At 44.3% G+C, this 11,778-nt stretch overlaps 2 protein-coding genes across 5 annotated transcripts; one reads left to right on the top strand and one right to left on the bottom strand.

Annotated features, from left to right (window-relative positions):
- The first annotated feature begins 782 nt into the window (after nt 1–782).
- Nucleotides 783–3,516, top strand: LOC127608018 (retinol dehydrogenase 10-B-like). Its single transcript, XM_052076836.1, has 5 exons — nt 783–1,439; nt 2,315–2,413; nt 2,793–2,938; nt 3,008–3,139; nt 3,241–3,516. Exons 1-5 carry the CDS (start codon nt 990–992, stop codon nt 3,359–3,361), a joined length of 948 nt encoding a protein of 315 aa, XP_051932796.1. The 5' UTR covers nt 783–989; the 3' UTR covers nt 3,362–3,516.
- Nucleotides 3,517–3,667: 151 nt separating this feature from the next.
- Nucleotides 3,668–11,704, bottom strand: cse1l (CSE1 chromosome segregation 1-like (yeast)). Of its 4 annotated transcripts, none has more exons than XM_052076813.1 (25): nt 11,607–11,701; nt 10,023–10,115; nt 9,753–9,895; nt 9,564–9,665; nt 9,333–9,478; nt 9,110–9,200; nt 8,896–9,003; nt 8,672–8,764; nt 8,406–8,573; nt 8,203–8,332; nt 8,030–8,095; nt 7,628–7,830; nt 7,447–7,531; nt 6,864–6,925; nt 6,650–6,786; nt 6,459–6,562; nt 6,276–6,373; nt 6,031–6,181; nt 5,705–5,913; nt 5,315–5,412; nt 5,133–5,218; nt 4,914–4,995; nt 4,638–4,784; nt 4,235–4,466; nt 3,668–4,163 (listed from the first exon to the last, which is right to left on the bottom strand). In XM_052076813.1, the coding sequence occupies exons 1-25, from the start codon at nt 11,662–11,664 to the stop codon at nt 4,074–4,076; spliced, it is 2,982 nt and encodes a 993-aa protein (XP_051932773.1). In that variant the 5' UTR covers nt 11,665–11,701; the 3' UTR covers nt 3,668–4,073. The 4 variants fall into 4 exon arrangements, with proteins under 4 accessions (XP_051932773.1, XP_051932774.1, XP_051932775.1 ...); XM_052076814.1 differs by having other exon boundaries at nt 11,533–11,664; XM_052076815.1 differs by having other exon boundaries at nt 10,023–10,112; nt 11,533–11,654.
- Nucleotides 11,705–11,778: the final 74 nt, after the last annotated feature.

Raw genomic sequence — 11,778 nt, forward strand, 5'->3', positions numbered from 1 at the left:
GTTATGGTTGTTGTTCATGACAAAAGTACACATTTTCCTAAGTGTTCATGAGAAAAATTCTAAATATTTGGGATTTGTGTCCACGTGCTAAAACGTTTATCACCTTAACATATTTAGTCTGGGAGGGATAATCCGCTTTACATCATTGATCATTCATAACTCATAACTCCAAACGTTTTACAAAACAGACATGGAAAGCACACATAATGATTGCTTGTGTAAAAATTGTCTCAGGCCACAAGGTAGTTGCAGTTTCCCTCAGAAGCCCGTTTTGACTGTGAAACGATACAAATGTTTGACATATTATTCATATATATTGATATTATTACATATACGCCACAAATTGATCGATAAGACATTTTAAAATTTAAAGTCAAGGATAATACAGTAGTTGTTGAAATGTTACATTTTTCCCCAATATACCACAATGTAGGCAAATGGCTTGAGATGTAAAGTCATGGGAAAAGATACATTTTATTTGGTATGTATCACTAACATGACAACACTTGTGGGATTTGGGGAAATTTCCATTAGCATACTTCCTGTGTGTGTACTGTATTAGAGCAGACTGAAAGAACACAACAAATCTAACAAATCTCACTTTTTCTGTATTTGTGAGTTGAGTGTGGAACCCACAACCCGTGCATTTCCCGCGAGCGGACCCGTCCCCCTAAAAAACAAAAACACTTATAATGGCGGTCAACTATACATGGATTTTCGCTATTCACAGCCCGGCCCAGTCCCTGATCCCGCGAATAACGGGGGTCGGTGTTTCGGAATTGCAACGTTTTCTACTGCGCAAATCATAATTCTTCGACTGAATAGAGTTATGAACGCTCACGGGTTCGTCACTCACTTTCTGACATCAGACAAAAAAGCTTGACCTATTGGTGCCGCCAAGCGTCTGGCTAAATCCTAATCCGGTTATATAAAACGTCTATCCTTTCGGTACCACGCCACACGACAAAGTTGTCCCTGGTGGCAGCACCATGATCATCATCGTCGACCTGCTACTGATGCTCATCGACCTGACCTACGCCATCCTGGCCGCCGTGGTGCAGACGTTCCTGCGGCCCAGGCTCAAGAGCATCGAAGGGGAGCTATGCCTGATCACCGGGGCCGGGGGTGCCCTGGGTCGCCTATTCGCCCTGGAGTTCGCCAAAGAGGGCGCCCGCCTGGTTCTGTGGGATTGCAACGCGGCCGCCAACGAGCGCACCGCCCAGCTGGCCCGGGAGCTGGGTGTCAAGGTGCACGCCTACACGGTGGACCTGTCCCGGCGGGAGAGCATCTACGAGACGGCGGGGCGGGTGAGGACGGAGGTCGGGGACGTGTCCATGCTGGTCAACAACGCGGGCGTGGTGGCCGGCAGGAGGCTACTCGAATGCCCCGACGAGCTTTTGGAACGCACCCTGCTCGTCAACTGCCACGCTTTGTTCTGGGTGAGTTTCGACCCGGCCACACAAATAGCCCGATACTTGCGAGCAGAGTGGGCGAACGTACTTTGCCAAACCATAATATATAACTATTTATGTCAAATGTAACTTGACAACGTTTTTCAAGTAAAATTAAAATGTTATAAAGGTACAAGTAACCAAGTACAGTCTCTGCAATGTGCGTCAGTATACAATCAGTTACCTGTATATACTGTAATACCAGTGGTGTGACAAAACGAGGTATAAATACGCCATTACTGTACTTAAGTAGTTTTTAGGTATGTCTGGTTTATTTTTTGTATTTATTTTTTGACATGAGAAACCTACCTACATGCATCATTCTTATGTGGGTCCATGCTGGGGAAACCATATGAACCATCTACTCGCTTGACATGAGTTATGTAACATCTATTCAGTTGGTATTTGTGCACTAGAGTGTGAAGGAAGCAGGCGCTCCAACATATCCCCCGTGAGGCCTTAATGATCATTGTGGATAGGAGGCAGTTTCCTGTACAGCGAGGCTGAGCAAATCCTTGTGCTCAAATGCGAAGGGCCGTGTATACGTTGCCCACCTTTTCTATGGGGCGCTGGTGCTCACCAAAACATCCAGTTAAAGCATGTGAATCTAACGATGATCCGCTTACAGCTCCGGTCTTGTGCTAAAATATGAAAGCTCATTGTAACGGCACAACACACATAATGGGATTTAGCGATCATAACATTAGGCACTCCAGCACAATCTCGTGACATGCAAGAGACATGTTTAATATGTTATCCCTCACACACACCATGTTCACTAAGGTATAAGCAAAACTGCACAGAACACCTTAAGTGCAATACTCAAACCACACGACAAGAGTAACATTTTCTTTCTAACTCAGATGACCAAGGCCTTCTTGCCTCAGATGAAAGCAAAGAACCACGGTCACATAGTAACCGTTGCCAGTGCCCTTGGCCTCTTCAGCACCGCATGTGTGGAGGTAAGACAAAAGAGTTTCAAGACTTCTCAAAAGTAGGCGTTCTCAAAGTGTGGTTAAGTAGCACTACACAGGATCGCCCTCGTGGTACATGAGTCACAGACTTAAAAAGGTTCAAGCTGTACATATTGGTGTCAAGACATTTTTTTAACCCAGTTATTACATTTAAGCGCAGTTCAGTTGTAGTTATTTACCTTTTAGATACAATGCACAATTTCAATTTAATTTATCAGGCGGTGGAAGTTATTTCTTAGAGAGCAGTGATTCGTACGAAGACGGTTAATGAATCATAGCTAAATGGATGGTGCCCCACAATTGTTTTCATTTTTAATACGATACCGATGACCAGGACTGCCTTAAGACATTGACACACTTTCTGCAGGATTACTGTGCCAGTAAATTTGGGGCGGTCGGTTTCCACGAGTCACTGACCCATGAGTTGCTGGCAGAGGATCTGGATGGAATTAAAACCACGCTAGTTTGTCCTTACATCGTGGACACAGGGATGTTCGCAGGCTGCGAAATAAGGTGAAATTCAAGAGGAGATGATTTTATTTTCAAGGTGATACAGTTCTATAAATACATTTGGATTTTCAGGAAGGAGCTTCGCAGTCTAATCCCACCTCTGGAGCCTCTGTACACCGTTCAGCAGTCCATGACAGCCATTTTGGCAGAACAGCAAATGATCTGCATCCCTCGCCTTATGTACATCCCATTTTTGACACGAGCGTAAGTGCAGCTCATTTTTCACACTAATTCCTCGACAGCTGAATATAACCGCCTTGGGATCACGACGGCAACTTATGGTGTTGTACTCTCTTCCTCCGTAGTTTATTACCATGGGACGCAAACCTTGCCACGTATCGCTTCATGGGAGGAGACAAATGTATGCTGCCCTTCATCAAGAACGTTGAACAGAGGACATGCAACGGCCATGTCAAATCATCATGAGACTACCTTTGTTGTGTCTACACTATTTAATTTCTTTTTCTTATTTTTGCTGTAATGGAATGTATGATTACAACAAATTTTAAGTGAGAACTAGCTATTTTTTACATGACATCTCAGAACGTGACAGCAATAAAACAACAATCGTGCGGTTTCCATTTTTGGCCTAGTATATACAACGAACAAATTTGAAAAGTCAGCAAAATGCAATTGAGTATGTCCGACTTCGAGCAGCCCAACATATAAGAACATAAAATGATAATTCACATTTGAGAATATGATGAAGAGACCCAAGGTAGGACAACCAAGTGATGCGGAGGCCATGACAAATCTATACAAGTGCCTCTTTTTTTTATTCACATGATAAACAGTGTCAAAACAGACTAAACATGAATAAAGCTACAGGAAACATGCAACACAAAATTCAAAACATACAAAGAGCCAACTCAAAATCAATTGTTCCATTTCTTTTGCCAAAGCGGGGAGGGGGGTGTTGATTGATGGACTTTTGGCCTCATGACAAACGCAAGAGTTCGAAAGCAAAATCGCATGTGTTAGGCTAGCGTTTGGTCATGTCTTTAAAACACTTAAAAACAAATCATCGCAATCGGAGAAAACCCAAAGATGTGTATGATTACCTGTGGGGGAATTCCACGATTTGATGGTCAAGTGTGTAAAGATTACGGCGTCCTTTTCAACCGAACAGCATTGTCTTTCAGACCAGTTGCACATTGGCTCCCTGTAAATAAGCCTGCAGGAACCGGAGGGCGTCGGCGTTCAGACTGCTACTCAGCATTGATGGAACCTGCACCCAAAAATGAACAATCAATTACAGAAGCCTCAACGTAAACGTTTCGCCCTCCACAATGAACATACCCTTCCCGGACAGGCCGTCGAAAGCTTGTGGAGCGAATGGGCCAACAATATTTTCGGGTTGCTGACAGCATCTCCGATAGGGTCGTGCTCCTTCTTCCCAGCAAAGGCCAGCTGTGAGAAAGCAGTCTGATAGCCGGGCGTTTCTTCAATGTCGATGAAATGCTCGTCGTCCGGGATGCTGTCGTCTTCGGGCAGCTCAAAGAGACCAATGAGGGCCTGGAGCAGCGGGGGCCTGACCCAACACATAATCTGTTAACTAGGTTGGCCATTTCAGGAATGTCATTTTGTAAGAACCAGAGTATCAGCAAGGAGTAATCCTCCAGCCATTTATTTCATAAAACGCCGCACACACTTGGACTAAAATAAATACGGTAGGTAAACGCGAAAGGGGCTGACCGCTTACCAGAGCTTAGTGTACTCCGTGTCCATCATGGCGGGACATTCAGTGAGGACCTTTGTGATTCCAACAGCACAGATCTTTTTCTCAACTGTTCCAGACACTTTCTGAACCTCCGGAATAAAGATTTTCTCCAAGACCATGCCAAACATTCTGTCCAAAACAGACGAGATTTAGCTAATTTGGGACACAATACGTTGAATGACACCGATTAAGATTCCATTTTTAATCAAAAGCTGAGTAGAGGTTATTGTAATGGTGACTTGTTCGAATGAGACATACTTGGGCTGGATGCTGTCAAAAATCTCCTGAAGCGCAATAGCGCCGTACTTGACACAATACAGGTTGACAAATACCAAGAAACCTGTGAGTATAAGAAGAAAAAAAAGGAAAAAGAAAAAAATCATTTAGGATGGTTGATCAACTGCTGCGTTCATTGACATGACGAGGCTGACGACGCTTTGGAAGGTTCATGAGGTGAAGCGAAATGACTGTACTCACTCTTGATGAACTTGGTGGTTTTGGAGCTTTGCAGTCTCTGGAAGAGCAGAATGAAGATTTGTTTCCTGTACTGAGTGAGGGATTCTCTGGCAAAAACAACAGAAAGTAAAACATCATGGCCGGTTCGAGCAGAGTCGTCACCACTCAAAGTGCAAAAGGGGCTGAGACGAGAGCCGACTTACGGGGGCATGTGCTCGATAATGCTGTTGAGAAGGTAGAATCCTTGGTGGTCGTTGGCCTTGGAGGCAATAAGTTTTTGGAAAACACCAAGCAGTCCAGGCTGACGAGAAAACATCGAGTCAACTACATTTAAGTGCCTCGAAGAACTGATTTATGCGCTCAAAACATTAAGTACACACTTATGATAGGTATAAGATATATACAAATGCTTCGCTATCAGGGTGCTCATCACAGTGTTTAGTAAGAAGCAAATGCTCTTCACTAGATGATGGAGAGTACAAAAAATTTTAATTTTGTGTTTTGTTTTTTTCTTTTTTCTTTTTGAGGACAAATGTAAAACATTGTAACCAAGTGCGACATTATCTTGTGTACAAAACTGCCATATCACGTACTATTTTATCAGCAGCAGATGCAGCAATAGTGGCTCCTCCTTTTTCCATGTAGGCCTGAAGCAGGCGCACCAGAGGCGGGATGTTGCCCGTGCGCTCCCACAAAACAGGCTGCAGCAGGTGAGGGAATAGAGCCATGTAGGAAGAGGGAATCGAGTTGGAATGCATCTCCAGGAGGAGAGACATCACCTGGAATACGTACGGCAGAAACTCTGCAAAACAAAGTCGAAAAGTGGAGATGAACTCACGCGCCTCAGTCGGCCAACGGTAACTGTATGTCTGCAAAGATGTTATCTGGGTAACAAAAAACTTGGATGGCGGAAACGCACCCTGGACATCGTTCTGGAGGATCTCCGTGAAAACTGGGAAGAGAGCTTCCTCGAAACTGCCAACGGTGGCGGGGTTAGCCTTGCAGGTGATCCGGACAGACAGGCAGAGAGACTCAAACAGGTAGTGGTTAAAGTGAGGCTTGCTGGGGTTCTGAGAGGGACAAATCAGAAGACTCCATCATATTTCCAAATACGAACGAGCATTTTTGCGCAAGTCTCTTAACAGCGAGTGAGTGCAGGGTTACCTTGCTGACTAAAAGAAGCTTCTGAGTGAGCTGATCGATGAGAGTGGGAATGTAAGGAACGATGGATTCCTGGAGAAGTGAGAAGCTGCGCATGATGGCTTGGGAAGAAAAAAAAAAGCAACGTCAAATAAATGTGCAGATGCTTGCCTGGTGAGCGTATATAGCGGACAACGGCGAGCACACCTTTCATGATGTATTCATTTTCGGATGAACCAGGATGTGCCATCGCCTTGAACAGGTTGGTGAGGAGCATCTCAGTAAAAGGAGCCATCTCCACAGGAGTGATGCTGAGAAACAAGAAGTCAAAAAAAAGAGGAGACGTGACCATTATATCGGGACATGGGAGATTACATGAGTTGCAGCTCAACACTCACAGCGTTGCATTTTTTGGCCCCCTCATAGTAAACAGCCTCTCCAAAGCGTGCGCAGCATACGTGTGTTCCACGGTGCTCTCTGCCTGCAAGTGGGTGATCAAGAGCGGAACAGCCTGCAGCAGTTGCTCCTTCGGAAGCTGAAAGGGAAGCCCAAGTGAGTTGCTCGGCATCGGGATACGCGCATGCCATGGGGACTGCTCGAGTTTCGGCATACCTGGCTTCGGAAGATCATCACGTACTTGATGGCATCTGCCTTCAAGACTGGGAACTCATTAACTGCAACGATAATATCAAGAGCCTTGGATATTCATGTCAAAAGACATACAGTCCTTACACGATAATTGCGTTTTGACCACGTCATTTTGTATATACCCGGGGTCGGCAACCCAAAAACGTTAAAAGAGCCGTATTGGACCAGAACAAAAACAAAAAACAAACATGTCCGCAGCCGCAAAAAATTAAAAGCCTTATAATGAAGTCAACACATGCTGTATGTATCGATATTAGCCATATTAGCCTACTATGAAAATGACCAAGTTGGCTACAAAGGCAGCCACTAGGGCGGCGCTAAAGAGCCGCATGAGGCCACGGGTTACCGACCTCCAGTATTTCCCATTGTTTGTTTATAAAAACCTATCGCTCGTTGCAGATTAGTTTGAGCATGATTTCTGAAACAGTGTGCGGGAAAAGCTGCTGCAAAAATGTATTCGTGTGACCTAACTGATGCTTGCAGACATTTGCCACATCGTGGATGTACCGGTATTTACATACAAGTGCAAAGTGAGGAGACGTCTTACCATTCGGGGATTTGAGGTCTGTGAGAATGTGATTCACAAAAAACTCGGTCAAATTCACCAATTCATTGGCTTGAGTTATTCCGTGCTGGGGGGGGGGGTGGAGAAATAAAATTAAATAAATAAAGGTCGATGATGCAAACGCGACCGGTCGAGATCGTCTGAACAAAACTATCAGCAATACCTTCTGTGTCTGAGCTTTGGATGCCAGTGACGTGACTAAATAGATGGCGGCATCTTTGTGCTTCCAGTTGGCGCCGGGGTTCTTTGCGTACTCGGCCAGCATCGAGTTGACATATCCCGAGAAGATGGCAGTGACCGGGCCCTCGAAAAACTTACACAGACCCCTTACCAAGTCACAAGCCGCCCGACGGCGAGTGTCAATGTCTGAGAAGAGACGAAGGCCACGCATGGATAATATAGAACACAAAATGAGAAATATCCCGAACAAGGCATTGCGTTTTTGTTTTTTTTCATCTAGCATCATTACTTGAACGCAGGTTAATTAGCAGTAAAAATAACACTTGGCAATGAAAAATGAATCTATTTTGAATTTCAAACAGTTGAATAAATCATCCGACATTACCAGAGCCTTCAAGGTCCCTCCGGATGTATTCTTCAGAGTTGTCTTCAAAAGCCTCCTCGTCCGCGCCTAATCAAGTATAGTAGCGTCGTGAGTCACAAGAAATCCAAGAGCGCATTGGAATTCGAGCTCATTTCCGCATAGCATCAAAGACTACAAATAAATCCCTCACTTACTTCTGAACTCCATGTTGGGCACAATGACCTTCTCGCAAATGCTAGTGAGCGTATTCTGATCCTCAAAGAGATTTTTGTAGTGCGGCCGTTCGCACACCGAGGCCAAAAACTGGATGGCATTGCTCACGAGCTGCGACAAAACGGAATGGGTCAAATGCCACCCTTGACGCCAAGCATGAAAACGTAACACCATGCAAACTTACCAGGTCATATTTAACTTCCTGGCCGGTCGAAACTAGAAGGTTCCAGATGGCAGTTACAAAGCGAGGAAGGTACGGCTGGAACTCTTCATCATACTTCTGAGCATAAAGGGCAGCGTTGTCACAGATCTGTGACTTGAGGAGCTCCAGGAGACCCGCTTCCTCCTCATCCTATGAAACCGAAAACGACAAGACACTTTAAGTCTCCTCTACAGGGATGAAAATACGCATTTGAGCTTCCAGAACGTTTGATCTTGTCACATACTTACATCTGTTTGCAAAAGTTTATTATCCAGAGTCAGAAGCGCATGGAAATTGGTCATCCAGGTTTCCATGTTATCTTCGAAAAATTCAGGAAGGTCCTGTGGAAATAACAGAATTTGGAGCAGCCTCAAGAGTAAGAAAGCACAGAACGATGGTTCTGGGTGACAGCTGATTTCTGGCCTTTCTTTAATTTTTATTTTCATGTTATATGCTAATGTACAGAACAGACCTGAAAGTTAAGACTGTAGAAAAGCTTGGAGATGAGTGTGAGTGAGGAGAAGAGCACTTTCAAGGCATTGACATCGGTAGCATGAGTCTGACACAACTCAATAGTGGCCTGCAATCAGAAAGAACAGCATTTAACGGGGCATACGGACAATGATGGTTTCAAAAGTGCAAACGCTTTGCCGGAATGCGAACAATAATAATAAGTTTCGACAAACCTTGAACAACTCCGTCAGAGGTAAGGCAAATGTTTCGAGAACTAATTTGATCTCCAACCAAAGCTCATTTGACTTAAATTCATGACGATACCTGGGAAGGATAAACCAATAGGTCAAGAAAAAAAAAACTTTTCGGTAGAAAGAGGAGTGACAGATGCAATGAGATTTTGCTAACGGCACAGGATCCGAATGCCAGTCTGCACGCGACAGGAATGAGCTCTACCTCTTAAAGAGAGAGTGTGCAGTGCGCAGCACTCCGTTGATAATATGGAAGTCTCCACTTTGGAACCGGGTCACCATCTCTGTCAGAAGGTCAGGCCACTTCTGAGGGAAGTCTTCCCGTCCGATGATGCTAATGGCGTCGCTCAGCTGAAAAAGACGAAAACAACGGAAGCCTTCTTGGAAAACAGAAAAGAAGAAATGAAACTCCTCACAACACATTGCGATGGCTTACCTGTTTCTGAATCTGTTCCGGACTACTAAGCATCAAATTGACAATGTTTGCTTTGACGGTTGTTCTGTCTTGTTCTGAAATTTTGTTTGGTTCATCTTCAACCTTGAGAGACATTTCATACAATAAATGATAGCTTTCATCACAGACACCACCAATGACAAAATAATCAATGCAGGTGTCTAAACTCACAATGCGCCAGTTCCTTTTGATGTAGTTTTTGAACGTAACAGCAGCGCAGACACGAATAACATTGTCTTGGGACTTTTCGAGCAACGTGAGGAGTAGTATTGGGTAGTTCTGGTTTCCTTCAACGGATTCAAGAAACTTTTCAGCTATGACGGAGAAAAAGTATAAAGCCGGTGTTAGGAGTCATTCCCATTGAGTGTAACAAAAAAAAAAAGGAAATATGTATTCACGTTAAGTATTAAATATGTGTTTTTACCAGTCTTGGCGTCTTACCTGGACGTCGGACGGTCGGGTCTGGGTTCAGCGTTTTTCTGAGGAACTCTGTGAGGGTTTGTAGGTTAGCATCATTCAGTTCCATGGTTGCTACTGGGAAGGGGAAGACCACGAATGAGTCACTGCATGCACAATACAGTATAAAATGCACTGCGCTTTTTATGGAGCCACATAAAACATGTCACAATTGTCAAGGATGAAGCAAATATAGTATACAATACAAAAATAAGGAACATGGGAAAAATAAAGGTGTGTGTGGATATTTTGAGGGTTTGTCAAAATATGTAAAACACAAAACATACTTTTTGGATCATATTGGTACTGGTTGGTGGCAGCTGGCTGGATCTCACAATGTCCCCGGAAACATCAATTTGATATGAAAGCTCATGTGGTTTAACGTAGCACTTTTGATAAGACATTGCAAAGCTCTTCAACTGCGATTCAAACTTCAAATTGCAGCAAAACTAAATGTCGATGGTAGGCCACTGGTACAAAACCCCACACACCTGGCGACAGTTTGGGCGAAATTGCCTGCAATACTTGGTGTGCAGCTGGATTGACAACTTTGGGTTGTCCTTAGCTGTGAAAAGCCGTTTCTATGTGCACTGAAATTGACCAGGGATGGCAAAAGGTCAATTAAGCCAGATTGAAGACTCTAAATGGTCGAAGATGTGATTGTAAGCATGTATAGCTGTCTTTGTGTGCAGTGTAAATACAGGGGACTGCTTTTCTTTCTCAGGCGTCGGAGATAGTGTAACTGAGGACTCCAAACTACTCATTGGTGTAAATGTGAATGCTTGTTGACATCTGCCCGGCTATTTGCTGGCCACTAGTCCAGAGTGTACAACTGGGATGGCTTCCAGCTCAACCGCAAGATAGAAAATGGATTGGTGCACAGCATATGCATGTTACAATGCAGAAAGTATCAATGAGAATTTGGCTACACGTCTATGGGCAAAGCTAATTCACTTCAACGTTACGGATCGAGTTTAACCGAAATAAACAACACGTCTCAACTAGACGAGTGATCAGGTCAAAGTTGTGCAGTACTTTTGACCCTTAAACATCGATTCTGTACTACTTATCATTCAAACATTGAGCTTAGCCCAGAGTAGCTCGGTAGCAGCTAACCTAGCAACATGCTACACTGATGCAGTCACTCAGCTCGCCCTGCTGACTCCAGATCAGTTTGACGTCCAAGTATGAACTAAACTGCAAAAGGGACCTGCTCTTTTTTTGCACACTGTGGTGTAATCCTGTTAATCTTTTAAACTACATCCAATTTGGTTTGTAATGTTAGAACAGCTCCCCCAGAGACGCGAGACAAAATTTTGAAGCAGCGTGGAGTGTCAGCACCTGTAAATAGAATCACGGCTAGCCAAAGCGCTAACTTGCTAATGCCGGGATAAAGTTAGCCCATTCCTCAGCGACACGCCTTTTATCCCAGTGACGACCACCGTGTGTGTTTTGGAAGTCTCAGTCCCTACTGAAATGAAATATGCAGCCTTACCGTCACAGTGACTCTTTTTGTCAGTGCGAGATGCAGCGGTCGATCAAACACACAGACTGCACGTTCGTGCTCACCGTGCCAGCTTTCAAACGTCTGGAGCAAAAAGAACTGCGCGGTCACACTATTGCGCATGCGCACATGTCAAACCACGGTGGCAAGCGACGCCCCTAGCGCACAATGAACGATTCCTCCAGATCAAGATGATAGCACAAAAAGTTTCTTGACTTAAAATGATATAAAGTATCA

This window comes from Hippocampus zosterae, chromosome 9 (genome assembly GCF_025434085.1).
Source record: "Hippocampus zosterae strain Florida chromosome 9, ASM2543408v3, whole genome shotgun sequence".
NCBI classification, from domain to species: domain Eukaryota; kingdom Metazoa; phylum Chordata; class Actinopteri; order Syngnathiformes; family Syngnathidae; genus Hippocampus; species Hippocampus zosterae.

Coding starts and splice junctions, on each gene's coding strand:
- LOC127608018 (XM_052076836.1), top strand. CDS start 990: ATGATCATCATCGTCGACCTGCTACTGATGCTCATCGACCTGACCTAC. Junction 1,440..2,314: donor ACTGCCACGCTTTGTTCTGG/GTGAGTTTCGAC, acceptor TTTCTAACTCAG/ATGACCAAGGCCTTCTTGCC. Junction 3,140..3,240: donor ATCCCATTTTTGACACGAGC/GTAAGTGCAGCT, acceptor CTTCCTCCGTAG/TTTATTACCATGGGACGCAA.
- cse1l (XM_052076813.1), bottom strand. CDS start 11,664: ATGCGCAATAGTGTGACCGCGCAGTTCTTTTTGCTCCAGACGTTTGAA. Junction 10,116..11,606: donor GACGTTTGAAAGCTGGCACG/GTGAGCACGAAC, acceptor TCCCCTTCCCAG/TAGCAACCATGGAACTGAAT. Junction 4,467..4,637: donor ACGGAGTACACTAAGCTCTG/GTAAGCGGTCAG, acceptor GTGTTGGGTCAG/GCCCCCGCTGCTCCAGGCCC.